We start from the raw sequence: 19,602 nt of genomic DNA on the forward strand, positions 1-19,602 counted from the left end.
GAAATGTAAATAAATCAATCTATTGTGATAAAACAACAAAATTGCAATAACTGCATTAACCATCAAAGTGAAGTCTAACTGTAACTGTAGTCTTGAAACAAATCTGAATAAGGAAAAACATTGCAATAAAATAATGCAAAGTGGTTAAACTTGAGAGTAGCTGAGATCTGTCATGACACAACATCACTTCAATGATATCTGCCGCAATCTAGCGTTGTGAATGGTATAATGTCTAGACTGCGAATATAAGACTACCCCCACTTTTTCAGTCATTTCAATGCAAAAAACACAGTCTTATATTCGGGCCAATACGGTACGTCGGTCATCGTGAACCATCTCGGTAACGGTAATTTTCGGTAAATCACCCGGCTCTAGCGTAGTGTTATCAATGGCACTGAAACATATGCAGATTATAGAAGGGTTAAATGCCAGTAAATTAAAATCATAATTTAGTGATTAGATTGTTTGAATGCGCCTTGATTCAAAAAAGGTTGGAAAACACCGCACTAAACAACTCACATAGCTTCGTCCCCTGTCATCATGATAACGCAAAGTCATATTTGTGTTGGCACACCACACTGTCGAGGGGTTCAAGGTCATTTGCATAAGCCAGACTGGCTCCATTGATAAATGAGAGTGACAAATGTGTTGTTATTCTCGATTGTAGGGGTATTTTCACAAAATGTATTACACTAATGTGATTAAGACTCATGAGAACTGTTTTAATTCGTGATAAACATGCAAAATATGTCATGTATCTTGTAAATAATGTATGAGCTCTTAATAAAAAAATACTAGTATATGCAGAAGGTGAGGATCCAAATTTGTTTCTGATGCAAATATCTTGCTTCCTAGGCAGAAATTAGCTTTCTTCCGAGTGCCCTTGTAGTTCATTGAACTATGTCTTACGCATAGACTCAATTTAGCCAGTCGATTATTTCCATATCACCCACACTCCATCTTCTTCTCCTCCTTCGTCAGGCACCACATGTCTGGTGGCCCTCCTGTCCGATAAGGAGCTGACGGTTGCCAACGTCGGCGACTCACGCGGAGTCCTCTGCGATAAAGACGGAAACGCCATTCCTCTATCGCACGACCACAAGCCGTACCAGTTAAAAGAGCGCAAGAGGATCAAGAAAGCTGGTGAGAGTCAAAACAGTCCTGCGGGCTGCATACAAATTAATGTGTCACTTTGGGAAACTGCAAGAAAACAGTCATGACAAATGCAGCCACTTTCACTCCGGGTTTTGTCTTTATAGTGTGGCTGAACACAGTGTGCTAGTTATCAAATATAGCCAGCAAAGTGCATACAGCAGTTCAGGTGCATTTAGAGCCATAATTCTGCCTCCCACTCTTGCTGCATACACTAGAGTATGATGGCAGGAGGCCAGAAGAGTGAGTCTGTGGGGCCACTCTCCACAATAGTCCATCATCTCCATCTATCGGCATTTGTTGGTACTGAAGGGTTCTTCACTCAAAAGAACTAAACAGGGCTGCAGATATCCATTATTTTAGTAATCGATTAATCTATCACCTAATTCGTTTGAATAATTGAGTTATCGGATCAGCAACATTTAATGTGTTGCAGAATAAAAATTAGAAGATGTAAAACAAAGGCTTGTTAAATTGCACTTTCAAAAGAGCAATAAATGTAAATACTAAATAAAATTCCCGAGTTTTTCTTCAAACTATGCAGAATTGCACTTTCTTATAAAAAATAAATTAAAATACTTGATTTTAGCCCCAAACAGTATAAAAAAATAAAACAAATGAGGACCTAAGTACAACAAAAGGACAATTGGCTAACTTGCACAACAAAAGTCCGCTAGCTTAAATGCTGTAAAATGTTAACTTTTTTTTTTTTTACAATGCTCTTCACAACCTGTTCAAACATATATTCCCACAAAAAAACTTCTAAATGAATGCATAAAAAAAAAACATATTAGCTCAAACAAACACTTAGCTTGTGTTGGTCTTAACAGGGAGCAGCTGGATTCAGCCATGTTAAATGAGTTATGTAATATTGTCACTGTTGCCACTAGAGGCCAGTGTATCCACCATAATCAGTAAAGGTAAATGCAAACACTTTCAAAACAAACCATTACAACAGCACTCAAATAAATCCTCGAGCAGCAAAATTTGATTCGAAGCTTTTTTTTCTAAACGAATTACTCAAGTTAATCGATTAATCGTTGCAGCCCTAGGCCAAAATATTCAGATTAGATGTGATTCTAAGGTATGGCATCACGTAATATTAAGATCGTGTATAATACAGATTTTTTACAACCATATTTCTATAAAAAATATGTAGGATATTGTGATAACAACAGGTGTTAAATTATGTTTGAGTAATTTTCATGGATTTAGATATTACAAATATACGACTCGAATGACAAATAAATATACCATCATAATCATATGTATTAAAAAATTATGTGGTATGAATGTTTATTTTCTTTTTTCATGTATACTGGATGGTAAAACTCGGTAAATGCGTTCTAATTATCTAAAACTAAACTAGCAAAAAGATCAAATATTTAATATTGAATGCAATATATACTGTATGTACTTCATTGACTCAAACTACATAATAATAAAATGTGACTCTTACATATTGCTTTAAGTATTCTACATTTGTGATCATATGATTAATATCATATGTTTCAGGTTTTTAATTGTCAGATAAATGTTCTAATTAAGTCTAATACATGTTAAATTATTTTAATGAAATACTTTATACATATTACAACCATTAAAATTCCTGTAAATAGAGTACAAAGTACATCAATATAAAGTTTGTTGGTTGATTAAAGATTAAAGCTTGAAACTGAAATATTTTTAGATTGTATTTAGATTTTACAGGGGGGAAAAATGCTCATGATAATTATATACTACTAGTATAAGTAATCTTTACTTATATGATGTGCTCTGACGTGAACATTTCTTAGCTCCATGAATAATTTCTTACTGGTATTTATATGTGCTAAAATTAACTGTCAGTTTACAACAGACACTAACGTAACAACTTCCTTACTTGCGTAAAAAGCAACACTTGGTATCTTTTCAGTTTTTATCGATTTAGCGACGCCGGTGGACAAAAGCGGTAGTGTTTTTCCTTTTGGAAGACTGCATTTCCCATGAGGACCAGCGCAAGCCCGAACATTGTCGTAAAATCATCAACGAATCAAAAATCAAATCTCCCGGTCGCCTGCAGATGGATTAAACAACATTTCTATTTCCAGCAGCTGTGTGAATGAAGAATAGTAATAAGGTAATAAATCCAGATGTGGCTAAACAACTGCATATGACGGTTAGCAACCGTGTGGCTTAGTGTAGTGCTAACCCCCACCACCCAAACCACACCACCAAGTTCGGTGGGGGGGTTCCTCCTTAGACAAAACTCTTTGTCTTTTGCTGCTCTGCCATCTTTGCAGAATTCCCGTTAAAGCGTTCACATCGACTTCCGTTTTTATAACGAATGGAGAAAGGGTGAAATGATGTATGCTATAAAGCAGTCAGCACATTTGTATTTTTTGTGTGTGTGGCAGTGTTCCTGCCACCCTCCTCAATGCCATGTATCGGTGAAAGCGATAGACCCCTTCAAGATATAAAAGAGGTGTCATTCAACTAGTTGTCAGTCGATGTATTATCACAAATGTTATGAAAATATGTTATAAAGGTTGAAAAGTGACCTAGTGTTGCTTTAAATCTTTTTTTTTTTTTTTTTGTAATGCAAAATGTTTTTCACCCATCAGATGTAGTCATACATTTTGTGGTCTGTCGCGGCCTGATGTCAAGACGTCAGCATTTCTAAGATACTTGCGCTGACCTTGCTTCCTTGGAGATGAGGAAACTGGAGAACATCCTGACCATGTAAGGAAGTCGGAATGTAACTCAAGAGATTTCTGAGTTCACAGTTTCCCCACCCGAGGCTCGATTCTGCAATACTCAACTAGCACAGGAAGTGGCAAACTTCCATGGGAATTATGAAGAATTTATCATTATTATTAATGGAAATGAAGGTGAATAAACCAGGAATTCTGAAAGTTTGTCTCTTTCTGCCAGGCGGCTTCATCAGTTTCAATGGCTCGTGGCGCGTGCAGGGCATTCTGGCCATGTCCCGCTCCCTGGGCGACTACACTCTCAAGAATCTTAACGTGGTCATCCCCGATCCCGACATCCTCTCCTTCGACCTGAACAAGCTGCAGCCCGAGTTTATGATCTTGGCGTCGGACGGCCTCTGGGACACCTTCAGCAATGAGGAGGCCGTACGCTTCATCCGCGAACGCCTGGACGAGCCGCATTTTGGCGCCAAGAGCATCGTCCTCCAGTCGTACTACCGCGGCTGCCCCGACAACATAACCGTCATGGTGGTCAAGTTCAAAGGCAAGACGGGAGAGCAGTAGATCAGCTGCCTATTTTATTTGTGAAACAATATGCGGTGCTGAATGCAAATTTTTGGAGGAAGAATCATTTCTAATGTCTGAATAATGCATCACACCAGGCCCCAGTTTGATTTTTAAAAGCTTTGTGAAAGTCTCTTCATTGCTGTTTACAGTTGGGTAAGGCATAATTGATTGATAATTGAGTGATTGATCACAGAGAATTCTGTGCATCACTGAGGCGAAATGGAGCACATTACGACTAAGTTATATGGAGCCAGTATTACTGCAGTGAATCCCAGTAGAATTCAACGACAGGGAGACCATATACAGTGGGGCAAATAAGTATTTAGTCAACCACCAATTGTGCAAGTTATCCTACTTGAAAAGATTAGAGAGCCCTGTAATCGTCAACAAGGGTAAACCTCAACCATGAGAGACAGAATGTTGGGGAAAAAAACAGAAAATCACATTGTTTGATTTTTAAAGAATTTATTTCCAAATTAAAGTGGAAAATAAGTATTTGGTCACCTACAAACAAGCAAGATTTTGGGCTGTCGAAGAGGTCTAACTTCTTCTAACGAGGTCTAACGAGGATCCACTCGTTACCTATATTAATGGCACCTGTTTTAACACATTATCGGTATAAAAGACACCTGTCCACAAGCTCAGTCAGTCCCACTCCAAACTCCACTATGGCCAAGACCAAAGAGCTGTCGAAGGACACTAGAGACAAAATTGTAGACCTGCACCAGGCTGGGAAGACTGAATCTGCAATAGGTAAAACGCTTGGTGTAAAGAAATCAACTGTGGGAGCAATTATTAGAAAATGGAAGACATACAAGACCACTGATAATCTCCCTCGATCTGGGGCTCCATGCAAAATCTCACCCCGTGGCGTCAATAACAAGAACGGTGAGCAAAAATCCCAGAACAACTCAAGGGGACCTAGTGAATGACTTACAGAGAGCTGGGACCACAGTAACAAAGTTAATTCAACATTATCAACATTAGGATGATCCAGAAGAGGACTGGGAAAATGTGTTATGGTCAGATGAAACCAAAATAGAACTTTCTGGTAGAAACACAGGTTCTCGTGTTTGGAGGAGAAAGAATACTAAATTGCATCCAAAGAACACCATACCCACTGTGAAGCATGGGGGTGGAAACATCATGCTTTGGGGCTGTTTTTCTGCAAAGGCTCCAGGACGACTGATCTGTGGAAAGGAAAGAATGAATGGGGCCATGTAACGAGAGATTTTGAGTGAAAATCTCTTTCCATCAGCAAGGTCATATAAGATGAGACGTGGCTGGGTCTTTCAGCATGACAATGATCCCAAACACACAGCCAGGGCAACAAAGGAGTGGCTTCGTAAGAAGTATTTCAAGGTCCTGGAGTGGCCTAGCCAGTCTCCAGATCTCAACCCCATAGAAAATCTGTGGAGGGAGTTGAAAGTCCGTGTTGCCCAACGACAGCCCCAAAACATCACTGCTCTAGAGGAGACCTGCATGGAGGAATGGGCCAAAATACCAGCAACAGTGTGTGAAAAGCTTGTGAAGAGTTACAGAAAACGTTTGGCCTCTGTTATTGCCAACAAAGGGTACATAACAAAGTATTGAGATGAACTTTTGGTATTGACCAAATACTCATTTTCCACCATGATTTGCAAATAAATTCTTTAAAAATCAAACAATGTGATTTGCTGTTTTTTTCCACATTGTCTCACATGGTTGAGTTTTACCCATGTTGACAATTACAGGCCTCTCTAATATTTTCAAATGGGAGAACTTGCACAATTAGTGGTTAAATAAATACTTATTTGCCCCACTGTAGCTTTTAATATAGTTTTCCACCTTCACACATACAACAGAATTAAACATATGTTTATGCATTTCAACCCAAATTGGCCAAACAGTTGAACCAAAGCATGGAATTTCATCCAAGAAATGTCTTGACAACAATCCAATTTAACACAAAAGTTACAACAAGAAAAAAACTATAGACTATTATCCTGAGTGTAAATGTTCAGTATTAAATCGCAAACACTAAGTTGGGTCACAAACTCTTCGATTATTAAGTCCTTCACCCCAATGAAAATTAAAATAAATGCTGAATGAGTTTAAGCCAAAATGTACATTTTCATGGACGAAATTATTGGCACCCCTCAATTTTTTTCCGAAAATACAGCATTTCTCACAAAAATTAATGCAATTACAAATGTTTTCAGTATGAGTGTGCTTATTTCTTGGATGTACATTGGAAAAACACAACAAGCTGAGGCAAAAAAAAGCATAAATTGACACAATATTAGACAAAACTCAAAAAATAGGTTGGACAAAATTGTTGGCTTCCTCAACTCAATATTTGGTTGCACATCCTTTGGAAGAATTAACAGAAAGCAATTGCGTCCTATGATCATCAACAAGTTTTGTGCACCTCTCAGATAGAATTTTGGACCACTCCTCTTTTGCGAACTGTTCCAGGTTTTTCAAATTTGAAAGGTGCCTTCTTGCAACAGCCATTTTGAGATCTCTCCATAGATGTTCAATGGGATTTAGATCCAGACTCGTCAATAGCCACCTCTGAATTACCCAGCGCTTTGTTTTCAACAATTTCTTGGTGCTATTTGAGGTATTTTTGGGGTCATTTTCCTTTTGGAACATCCAGTGCCAGAAAATAGAATGAGGCCTACAAAGAAAAGAACACAGTGCCTACAAACATGGTCGAGGTTCAAAGATATTTTAGGGTTGTTTTGCTGCCTCTGGGACTGGACAAAGTGCTGGAGAATTCTGAGGTAGCCAATGATGAGTCCGGATCTAAATCCCCTGTAGATAGATCTCATAATTGTTGCAATAACTCACCCCTTCAAATCTGAAAGACCTGGAACAGTTGGCAAAAGAAGAATGGTCTACAATTCCATCTGAGAGGTGCACGAAATTTGTTGATGGTTATAGGTAGCGATTGCTTTCTGTTATGTTTTCATAAGGGTGAGCAACCAAATATTGAGTTGAGGGTCCCAACAATTTTGTCCAGCCCATTTTTTGCATTCTGTGTAAAACTGTGTACATTTTGGCTTTTCTCTTCAGTTTTTTTGTTTTTCCAATGCAAATCCAAAAATTAAACACATTCATACTGAAAATGTTTGTATTTGCATTAATGTCTGGGAGAAATTGTGTCATAGACTTCATAATGGAATTGACGGGACACGGGGCCGATAAATAGGGGGCCTGCATTGTTGGCGAGGCCGTCAAAGCTGACCGAGTGGAATCACAAAGAGCTTTTTACGTTGAAAATTCTTGTGAATGAATGCTTAAATCCCTGAATTATTTATAGATATGGACGTAAAACAGTCTCGATTCTTGGTTAAAAGCAAAAAAAAAATGTGCAGGTAGCATTTATTTTACGTAAATATTGCGAACTATGATATTTGTCAGCAAATTAGCGGCCGCCATATGTAAACAAAGAGTTTTTCCGTTGAAAATCCTTGTGAATAAATGCTTAAATCCCTGAATTTTTTATAGATATGGACGTAAAACAGTCTCGATTCCTGGTTAAAAGCAAAAAAAAAAAAACACGTGCAGGTAGCATTTCTTTTATGTAAATATGTCGAATGTGCGCCACCTTACCACAACAAAGAGCTTTTTACGTTGAGATTCGGGTGAGTAATGCTTAATTCCCTGAATTCTTTATAGATATGGACGTAAAACATTCTCGATTCTTGGTTGAAAGCAAAAAAAAAACAAAAACGTGCAGATAGCGTTTATTTTACGTAAATGTGTCGAATGTGCGGCTCGTCTTTAAGTTCACTGTGGCACCGCCTTACCACAACAGAGCTTTTTACGTTGAAATTCTTGTGAATAAATCCCTGAATTCTTTATAGATATGGATATAAAACAGTCTCCATTATTGGTTAAAAGCAAAAAAAGTGCAGCTAGCATTTATTTTACGTAAATAAGGCGAACTATGATTTTTTTTTCACGTTTCAAAATGCATGCATTTATTTTACGTAAATAAGGCGAACTATGATTTTTTTTTCACGTTTCAAAATGCACGCATGGTACGAAAAATATAATAATTACCTTGAATCCTCGAACAAATCACTCCTGAGACGATCCTTCCTGTTTGTATGTGGTACAGCTTTCGTACTTTCGAACCGGAATCCACCGTTAGTTCGCTGCATGCGTGTTTGTGAATAGGTCCTCCTGATGTGGGTCGGCCCCTTGCTTGAAGGAGTTGCACAGTGCATGGCCGAGCTGACCCATCAATAATGATGATGTCTATGATTGTGTATTTTCTGGAAAAATTCCAGGGGTGCCAATAATTTCATCCATGACCATAGGTACCAGATGAGGTAGCAATTAGCCTGGCTTTAACTGTATATCTTTACTTATTCTCTTTTTTTTTTCTATTTTCATTAAGTTGCCTTGTTTGTCACAGTTCATTCTACTACAAGAGACATCTGGTTTGTGTGGGGAGACCCAGACTAAACAATAAAAATAAAGCAAAATGTAATACATCTATAAAGCGACTTATTTTCTGAAAATTAATAACTTCTTCTTACCCTGAATTTATCATAGATCGATTGGAGGTGCGGGGGTCACTCTCATAAATAAGATATTCTTCCTCTACTAAGTTGCACTAGCAATGTGAGAGGGAATGATTGTGTCACTTTGTCTGCACTGATGACTACCACTGGCACAAAATATGGATAAATTAAAAATTAAAACAACAACAACAACTCCCCCCGCCCCGACCCTCGTCAGGATAAGCAGTTCAGAAGATAAAAGAATGAATGAAACAACTCTTACTGGTGATGAAAACAATACCCACGCGAACTTATTACAGCTACAATAAAACGGTGCGAGATCAATGTTTCAAATGGCATTATTTGCTAAGTGTTTGTGTTTTGCATCGTCACAGAGTCTTAGGTCAATACTCTATAGTCAAGGTTTATACAGCAGGACAAAGATGAATGTGCTTAAAAAGCATAGGACTGCCACATTTCATTTTTTTGAACGTTTTAGTTCACAGTGGAGTGAAGCATAACTTTTTATAATTTGTTTTTGTAGTCAGACCCAATTTTTAAGGATGTTTGCTCTCCTGCTCCTGCAAGTGTTGGACAGAATGACGAAAAGTGACTTAACATAATAACGTGAACTTTTTGAAGCAATATGTCTCCAATAACACTTAGCAAACAGTTGCTAGATGACGTAATAACACTGATTATGTCAAACCATTATGAAAAGCATTATAGATTAACATCCTAATATTGTTTCTGAGAACTCAAGAAACCTTTGAAGAAAGTATGATTGCTGCCTTATTTTGAATAGTTTGTTTTTTGTAATATCCAATTTTTTGGTTTGTTTCAAAATGTGCATGACTGTCGTGTCACTCTCAGTTGAGCCTCATGTAAAGCAGAATTTTAAACAAATGTCTCCAAGAGACATAAAAATTTAAGATGAATGTACATATTGTGCTGATGTTGGCAACCTCATTACTTGCTGTCTACACGGCAATGATGAAAGCAATGCAGATTGTATTATATTAGTGATGTGTATCTGTTCAAAATGTCATTTGTTTTTGTCTTTCATTTAAACTTTGGTCATTCATCATGAACATTACAGAATGTTATTTTGGCATTTGTATATGTGCATTATAAAATGTAAGAATTTAAAAAGGATATTTTAAGGTGTCGTTCAGAAAAAAGTTACCATTAAAACAAGAAAGAGTTACTTGATTTATCCGTTTGTTTTGTGATATTTCTATGAGATATTTTTTGATGTGATTTTTTTCAGTGATATTTCTGACAATTTTTGACATATGAATGGACAAATGCATATCCTGTTTCCATTACAATAGCTATTTAACTCATTCACTGCCAGTTGTATGAAAGAGTATCTGAACCTTTTGAACTGTCTCATATTTCTGCATTTAATCACCATCAAATGTGATCTGATCTTTGTCAAAATCACACAGATGTAAAAACTGTCTGCTTTGACCAAAACCACCCAAACATTTATAGGTTTTCATATTTTAATACGGATAACATGCAAACAATGACAAAGGGAAAAATAAGTACGGTAAGTGAACCTTCTGCCTAAGGAGCCTTAAAGAGCAATTGAAACCATTTTTACCAAACAATTTTAGTCAGGCGGCGGCACGGTGGCTGAGTGGTTAGCACATCCGCCTCACAGTTCTGAGATCAAGGGTTCAATCCCAGGCTTCGGCCTTCCTGTGTGGAGTTTGCATGTTCTCCCCATGCAACACCGATGTTGAGACCATAACATGCGCCTCCGGGAACTCCGGTTTCCTCCCACACCCCAAAAAACATGCATGGTAGGCCGATTGATCACTCTAAATTGTCCGTAGGTAGAGTGTGTGCGTGAATGGTTGTATGTCTCCTTGTGCCCTGCGATTGGCTGGCAACCAGTTCAGGGTGTCCCCTGCCTACTTGCCTAAAGGCTCCAGCACCTCCGCGACCCTCGTGAGGAAAAGCGGCATGGAAAAAGAATGAATTTTAGTCAGGTGTGTGCCCAATCACTGATGAGTGGTTTAAAGCTGCCATACCCACTCTAAAACACACAGCTGGTAAGAATTGTCTTGATGAGAAGCATTGTCTGATGTGCATCATAGCCCGGTCAAAAGAGCTGTCTGAAGACCTGCAATGAAGGATTGTTGATTTGTATAACGCTGGAAAAGGATACAAAACCATCTCTAAAAGTGTAGATGTTCATCAATCAACAGTCAGAAGAAGTTGTCTACAAATGGAAAGAGTTTGGCACTGTTGCTTCCCTCCCAAGGAGTGGCAGTCCACCAAGATGACGCCAAGAGTTCAGCGCAGAATACTCAAGAGAGGTAAAAAAAAGAACCCTAGTGTGTCTGCTAAAGACTTACAGAAATCAAGTCCAATAGCTCTGTACACACATCAACTATATGTGAAACAATTGCCAAGAATGATGTTCATGGACTTCACGGAGGAAGCCACTGATCTCTTTAAAAAAAAAAAAAAAACGGAAAAAACATTGTTGCTCATTTAATGTTCGCAAAAAGGCACTTGGACACTCTACAGAAGTATTGGCAAAATATTTTGTGGACTGATGAAACCAAAGAGAAATTGACACAACGTTATGTGTGGAGGAAAAATGGAACATCTCACCAACATCAAAACCTCATCCCCACCGTGAAGCATGGTGGAGGGAGCATTATGATTTGGGGCTGTTTTGCTGCCCCAGGGCCTGGACGACTTGCAATCATTAATGGAAGAATGAATTCAAAAGTTTGTCAGGATGTTTTGCAGGAAAACCTGAGGCCGTCTGTCAGACAGTTGAAGCTAAAAAGTGGATGGATGCTGCAACAAGACAATGATCCAGATGATCAGAAGAACAAAATACACGTTCTGGAGTGGCCAAGTCAAAGTCCAGACTTGAACCTCATTGAGATGCTGTGGCATGACCTAAAGACAGCGATTCATGCCAGACATCCCAGGAATGTGACTGAAATACAGCAGTTTTGTAGAGGAGATGGAGGAGAGGAGGAGGGCCAAGATTAGTCCTGATCGATGTGCCAGACCAGGGGTAGCCGACTCCAGTCCTCGAGGACCCCTATCCAGCTTGTTTTCCATGTCTCCCTCCTTTAAAACAGCTGAATCAAATGTTCAGCTCATCAGTAAGCTCTGCAGGAGCCTGATAACGATCCTTATTATTTGAGTCAGGTGTGTTGGAGGAGGAAGACATGGGAAAAAAAGCTGGATAGGGGCCCTCAAGGACCGGAGTTGGCTACCCCTGTGACAGACTGATCTGCAGCTACAGAAAGCGTCTGGTTGATGTTATTGCTGCCAAAGAGGGGGCCACAAAATATTAAATGTGATGGTTCACTAACTTATTTTCCCCCATTCTGTCATTGTTTGCATACTATCCTCATTAAAATATGGAAACCTATAAATGTTTGGGTGGTTTTAGTTAAAGCAGACAGTTTTTTTCATTTGTGTGATTTTGATGAAGACCAGACAACATTTGATGGGGATTTTATGTAGAAATGTGAGAAATTCCAAAAGGTTCAGATACTTTTTCATACCACTTTATTTATGTGTTAGTACTCAATGTAAGTGTGATAGTTCGCAAAAGAAGAAAAGGTGTCAATTTTATTTAAAACATTGACAGCCATAAATGTAAAAGTATTTCGACTGGCAGGGTCGAAATTAATTTGAGGTCTTTTAGCATCAATAGCTGCCCATGAGTTAAAACAGTCCGCTTAATTATGCTATACCCAGTTTGATGTCAAAGTACCTCACCGTTACATGTTCTGTACAAAAAGGCATAGATGTGGAGCCCCTTGGAAATTGTCACTATCAAACAACAATTTTGCCATTCAAACAGTTCTAAAACATTGAGCATTTGGACGTTCCTAAACTGAAAAAAGGTCAAGTTAATCTGCAAATCTTAAAAAATTCCCAATTCATAAATGCAGCCAGGCCTGGAAAACAATCCGGATGTCACAAATAAGGTCTTCTGTTTCCCCTGGGGCTAAATGAATGACAGCCAGAGACAGGTGTGATTGGACTCCAGTAACCAGAGAGCCAACTGTGTGTTGCACATCATAGTCGCACAGTCATTTTTTATATAAATAGCCTTACTGAAAGTTGCGTAGGGCCTGGGAGAACCCCGTCACAACAGAGGGGTGGATCACTTTAAACTGTGTGTACATAAAGCATCGTGACTGCATACTGAGCTTGCAGACAGACAGCACTGCAGGGACCCACTGGGTGCCAGAGAGCTTGGCTTGTTTTGCCTTTTGCAACGAGACCAGCCCATTCGACTTTTTGGATCAGACATGGGGATGCACGGCTCCAAGCCTCGGAGGCAAGCGCAGGTCCTGATGCTGGGCCTGGACCAATCTGGGAAGAGTACCTTGCTTTACAAACTCAAGTACAACGAGAGCGTGGTCACAGTGCCCACCGTGGGCTTCAACGTGGAAACTCTGGACACAGACAGGAGCAGCCCGGGTCTCACAGTTTGGGACGTGGGCGGCCAGAGAAAGATGAGGCCTCACTGGAAGCATCACTACGCCGACACGGCCGGGCTGGTGTATGTGGTGGACAGCGCCGAACCTGGGAGGCTGGACGAGGCCCGCAAGGAACTCCATCGGGTAATTAAATCTATTGTTTTGATACAGAACATGCATTGTACGTAAACTGTTGAAGCTGCACTGCAGAGTTGCACACAAAAGGATTTTACGATGCACTTCAACGAACAAGCATCACTTTCTATTTAACCCTTAGTAGTATTACAGAGGCACCTTGACGTTGTGGCGACACGATTTCTGGGGTTTTCAAGCCAATACTTTGAAAAACTGAATGTTACGAAAATGTATGTTGACACAGGTGTATACTCGTCATCCTCCGCCAAAAAAGATAATTCATATTACTGCAGTTTAATGACATGTTGAGACAGTCTTGGTGCATTCATTGTCACCACCAAACAGGTTTAATGTTAAACAATATTAGATATATTCCTTCAAATTTGAATGAAAAATGTTTATATATACAGTGGGGCAAATAAGTATTTTGTCAACCACCAATTGTGCAAGTTCTCCTACATGAAAAGATTAGAGAGCCCTGTAATTGTCAACATGGGTAACCTCAACCATGAGAGACAGAATGTGGGGAAAAAAACAGAAAATCACATTGTTTGATTTTTAAAGAATTTATTTCTAAATTAGAGTGGAAAATAAGTATTTGGTCACCTACAAACAAGCAAGATTTCTTGCTGTCAAAGAGGTCCAACTTCTTCTAACGAGGTCTAACGAGGCTCCACTCATTACCTGTATTAATGGCACCTGTTTTAACTCTATCGGTATAAAAGACACCTGTCCACAATCTCAGTCGGTCACACTGCAAACTCCACTATGGCCAAGACCAAAGAGCTGTCGAAGGACACCAGAGACAAAATCGTAGACCTGCACCAGACTGGGAAGACTGAACCTCCAATAGGTAAAACGCTTGGTGTAAAGAAATCAACTGTGGGAGCAATTATTGGAAAATGGAAGACATACAAGACCACTGATAATCTCCCTCGATCTGGGGCTCCATGCAAGAGCTCACCCCGTGGCGTCAAAATTATAACAAGAACTGTGAGCAAAAATCCCAGAACCACACGGGGGGACCTAGTGAATGACCTACAGAAAGTTGGGACCACAGTAACAAAGGCGACTATCAGTAACACAATGCGCCGCCAGGGACTCAAATCCTGCACTGCCAGACGTGTCCCCCTGCTGAACCCAGTACACGTCCAGGCCCGTCTGCGGTTCACTAGGGAGCATTTGGATGATCCAGAAGAGGACTGGGAGAATGTGTTATGGTCAGATGAAACCAAAATAGAACTTTTTGGTAGAAACACAGGTTCTCGTGTTTGGAGGAGAAAGAATACTAAATTGCATCCGAAGAACACCATACCCACTGTGAAGCATGGGGGTGGAAACATCATGCTTTGGGCTGTTTTTCTGCAAAGGGACCAGGACGACTGATCTGTGTAAAGGAAAGAATGATAGGGGCCATGTAATTAGAGATTTTGAGTGAAAATCTCCTTCCATCAGCAAGGGCATTGAAGATAAGATGTGCTGGGTCTTTCAGCATGACAATGATCCCAAACACACAGCCAGGGCAACAAAGGAGTGGCTTCGTAAGAAGCATTTCAAAGTCCTGGAGTGGCCTAGCCAGTCTCCAGATCTCAGCCCCATAGAAAATCTGTGGAGGGAGTTGAAAGTCCGTGTTGCCCAACGACAGCCCCAAAACATCACTGCTCTAGAGGAGATCTGCATGGAGGAATGGGCCAAAATACCAGAGACAGGGTGTGAAAAGCTTGTGAAGAGTTACAGAAAACGTTTGGCCTCCATTATTGCCAACAAAGGGTACATGACAAAGTATTGAGATGAACTTTTGGTATTGACCAAATACTTATTTTCCACCATGATTTGCAAATATTTTTTAAAAAAAATCAAACAATGTGATTTTCTGGGTTTTTTCCACATTCTGTCACTCATGGTTGAGGTTTACCCATGTTGACGATTACAGGCCTCTCTAATATTTTCAAGTGGGAGAACTTGCACAATTAGTGGTTGACTAAATACTTATTTGCCCCACTGTATGTAACGAACTGAAGGAGCTGCACAATCTGCTGAAAAATAGCATGAAATTGCGGTGCTGTATATATTTATTATTATATACTGCAACTCATTGTTACTTGTGTCTCAGTTCATCTGTACATATCGACGTTTTTTTAACACATTAGTGTTATCTATCGGCTCGACTAGACACGAGTTAACCAAAGTGTTGCCAAAATTGAAACTGAATTTTAACCCTTAATCCTAATCCTGTTCATATTGCTTTAATATAACTTGAATTAAAAAGAAACGGACATTTACAGGTTTATAAACTCTGACCTACACATTTTGTGGTCATATGTAAGCCATAGAAACATGCGCCACGCAGTCTCAAAATGAAACAATTATCCTTCCTGGATGCAATTTTTGCAATTAATCAAAAAATGTGTTTTGACATTTTGTAAATGATGTGAATAAATACCCACCTGGGAAAATTTCACTTAAAATTTTGCCTCATTAAATTTTATTTGACCTTCTGTAAACAGACCTGCAGATTTTTTCACATTTTCATCTAAGTGTCTAGTTTGATTGTGACGGCTCACATAAAACGATAATTTAAAGTGTCAGAAAGTGATGCGTCCTTCTTTCTGGGTACTTAAGGTTCTGAAGAACGAGAGCCTACGAGGAGTTCCTCTTGTCATCCTCGCCAACAAACAGGATTTGCGCGGGGCTCTGAATCCAGAGGCGGTCTGCCAAAGGCTAGACGTGAGGCGACAGTGCGAGGGAAGCAGGCCGTGGTTCATCCAGCCCTGCTCGGGAATCACAGGTGCGGGGCTGGAGGAAGGTTTCAGGAGGATGGTGTACCTGATGAAGACCCCGCTGAGACAGACACAAGAGGACATCCAGGTCAAGATGAAGTCAAAAGGCTTCAGGATCACAGCCTTGTTATGTGGCTGATGGCTCACCGTGATAGTGGATCTTATCTCATGATTAATCCAATCACTTTTATCTGCCTGCCTCATCTATGATCAAATTAAAGCATGGCATTTGAAGATCTCAACATAGCGGTCTACGCTTAATGTGAGAAAAAAAGAGAATGTTGCTTTGGATCAGGACAATGATACTCGAAGAGTCAAAAGGTGGAGCCACATCGTGTGACATTGGGGGGTGGGGGGGTTAAATCATTCCTCAATGATTCTGTTAAACTGTATGATTAAGTCCAGGTCATGCTTTACAGAACTGTACATCTTTTTGGAAAGATGGCCTCACAGATAATATTAATAATAATCATTGTGTACATGGGCGTAGGTTTGCATAGGGACGGCAGGGACCCACCACTACCAACTTTTCATGATGCTCAAATTGTCCCTACCAACTTTTAAGCAACCTTATTTGTATTATACAATGACTTCAATTAACTAGGAAATTTATATTGTCTTCCGATATGTTGTAAGGATATAATTGACCCTACCATTATTAAGTAAATTCTTTTGATCATGTTCAGACTTACATTTACCCCTTTACCCATGAATGTGCCTGTCAATTTTCCCCCTCGAACGCACGTTTGACTGGCTGATGACTTGCATTCATTGAAAATGTATTTATTTATTTTCAGCATTATTTTTCTAAAAATGTTTTTATTCGCAGCCGATGCAGACATTTTTTTCAGATTATCATACGTTAATCATAGTCAAGGTAAAAAGTTTTCATTTTTTTGCTGAGTTTGGCTGTGCTTGTGGACAAAAGCATTAGTGTTTTACTTGAAGGAAGATTCCATTTTTATTTATTTTTTTCCTCATACCCTGACGAAGAAGTTTCTTCAGGTATATTTTTATTTATTTAGACAATGTTGAGTGCCCGTAAGACAAATGTTTATTTTTGCACTCCTGGATAGTTAAGAAATCCTTAACAAGTTTGTATTTATTGTGTATGATAATATTATTATTTAAGCAGTGCTAGAATACTGCAATACAAATTTGCTAATAAACTCCACACATATTTTCTGGAAGTTTTTAAAATGTTTCTTTCGTAGTTTTTCAAAACAAAGGTTTGACTAGAATGGTGTATCACTAGAACCAATACATGTGAAAGTTAGAATAAGTCAATACAGATTTATTTTGCACTGATCTTTGGCCCAGGGGCTGGCAACCCAAAATGTTGAAAGAGCAATAATGGACCAAAAAAACAAATATGTCTGGAGCCGCAAAAAATGAAAAGAAAAAATTAAATTGATTGATTGAAGAGGTGGGGGGCGGGTCATTCCCACCACCATGCTTGACTGTAGGCATGACACACTTATCTTTGTACTCCGCACCTGGTCGCCGCCACACATGCTTGAGACCATCGGAACCAAACAAATTAATCTTCGTCTCATCAGACCATAGGACTTGATTCCAGTAATCCATGTGCTTTGTTGACCTGTCTTCAGCAAACTGTTTGCAGACTTTCTTGTAAAATGGTAAATGGAGAGTACTTATATAGCGCTTTATCTACATGTTTACTATGCCCAAAGCGGTTTACATTAGCACACATTTACCCTTTCACGTACACATTCACACACCAATGGTGCTGCCGCCATGCAAGGCGCTGCCAACCCATTGGGGGCAAGTTAGGGTAGTTGTGTACAGTCTTCAGAAGAGGCTTCCTCCTGGGGTGACAGCCATGCACACCAATTTGATGTAGAGTACGGCGTATGGTCCCGGCACTAACAAGCTGATCCCCCACCTCTTCAATCTCTGCAGCAATGCTGACAGCACTCCTGCAACGCGTCACATGACATTTTGGAGGGAAAATGACAAGCAGTACTCAATTTGGACATTTAAGGATGTACGTAGTTCCCATGCGGTGTACTCACTTTTGTTGCCAGGGGTTTAGATATTAATGGCTATATTTTGAGGGGAAAATAAATTAAGTCTATTATACAAGCTGCACACAGACGACTTTTCATTGTGTCAAAGTGTCATTTTGTCAGTGTTGTCCCATGAAAAGATATACTTAAATATCTGCAGAAATGCGAGGGGTGTACTCACTTTTGTGATACACTGTATATTAGCCTACAATCAAACTGACTAAGTTGGCTACAAGTACATAATGAGCCTTCACGATTAAATGTTTATTTTCCCTGCAGTGCATCCTACAGAGAATTATGCACCACGTGACTACTCTGTTGTACGATGCCGCCTCAAGTTTAACTTCATTACAACATTAATGAATTAGAAGAATGTTTGTGTCATGTGTACAAGACCCGCATGCGGCTCTAGAGCCGCGGGTTGCTGACCCCCAAATTAACCTGTCAATTAATTAGGTTCATATTCGTGAGAGATTTAGCCCTGACCCCTGTTCACCCAATCTGTTTGGTCTGATTAAAGTCCCCAGCAAAAAGTGTACATGCAGCTTATGCTGTTATCTCGTCCCTACCGATGTTGAGACCATAACATGCGCCCTTGATTGTTTTTACAGTATGTTTGTGTTAATTATTTTCACACTAATCTGTCTGTTTTATTTGTTTAAACAATAAAACTAATATTATCCTTGTTTATTTATAAATATTTATTTATTTATTTATTCTGTAGTAAAATTTGGAGGAATATAAACATAAAAACCTGTATGACTGTTTCATGTAGCTGCATGTAAATAAAATAATTTCAAGATTTCTTGACACTCTGATTTGCATTTATTTATTCGTGTCTGTTTTGCACTGTACACTATACACTATATGGCGGAAAACACTCAAGTGACTTGAAATTCCGCTCTGAGGCCCCCAATGTGGCCAAATTTCAAAATTGTCCGATATTCATGTGCGATACATCACTGGAAAGCTTAAAATCTTAATTTTCTGGGGGAAGAAAAAATTTGAACAGGAGGGCATTTAAAAAATAAATAATTAAACAGCAAAACCTGTTAAAGCTGTTAAAGACGCCATGATTTTAACGAGATATTATCACGTACTTACGTTGTTTCGATAAAAAAAAAACTCCATGTAGCATTTATCACCGAGTGTCAAAACACAGCTGTGAATGGCCACAGCTGGATTTTTGGGGGATTTTATGGGTTAACACGGTAATATAATGTTGGGTCTAAACTTACTTACTATTGTACTAAGAAAATAATAAAAGACCTGAG

The 19,602-nt window shown here is 39.3% G+C and overlaps 2 protein-coding genes across 2 annotated transcripts in view; both read left to right on the forward strand.

The window, feature by feature from the left end:
- The window catches only part of ppm1lb (protein phosphatase, Mg2+/Mn2+ dependent, 1Lb), an 89,464-nt gene extending 77,492 nt beyond the window's left edge, over positions 1–11,972 (forward strand). The window contains exons 3-4 of the mRNA XM_057839539.1: positions 982–1,143; positions 4,066–11,972. Coding sequence (XP_057695522.1) covers positions 982–1,143; positions 4,066–4,406 — 503 coding nt within the window. The 3' untranslated portion in view covers positions 4,407–11,972. The remainder of the gene's footprint in view (positions 1–981; positions 1,144–4,065) is intronic.
- A 169-nt stretch (positions 11,973–12,141) lies between these two features.
- LOC130917815 (ADP-ribosylation factor-like protein 14) lies at positions 12,142–19,209 on the forward strand. Its single transcript, XM_057839540.1, has 2 exons — positions 12,142–13,527; positions 16,141–19,209. Exons 1-2 carry the CDS (start codon positions 13,213–13,215, stop codon positions 16,435–16,437), a joined length of 612 nt encoding a protein of 203 aa, XP_057695523.1. The 5' UTR covers positions 12,142–13,212; the 3' UTR covers positions 16,438–19,209.
- The last annotated feature ends 393 nt before the right edge of the window (positions 19,210–19,602 follow it).

This window comes from Corythoichthys intestinalis, chromosome 6, assembly GCF_030265065.1.
Source record: "Corythoichthys intestinalis isolate RoL2023-P3 chromosome 6, ASM3026506v1, whole genome shotgun sequence".
NCBI classification, from domain to species: domain Eukaryota; kingdom Metazoa; phylum Chordata; class Actinopteri; order Syngnathiformes; family Syngnathidae; genus Corythoichthys; species Corythoichthys intestinalis.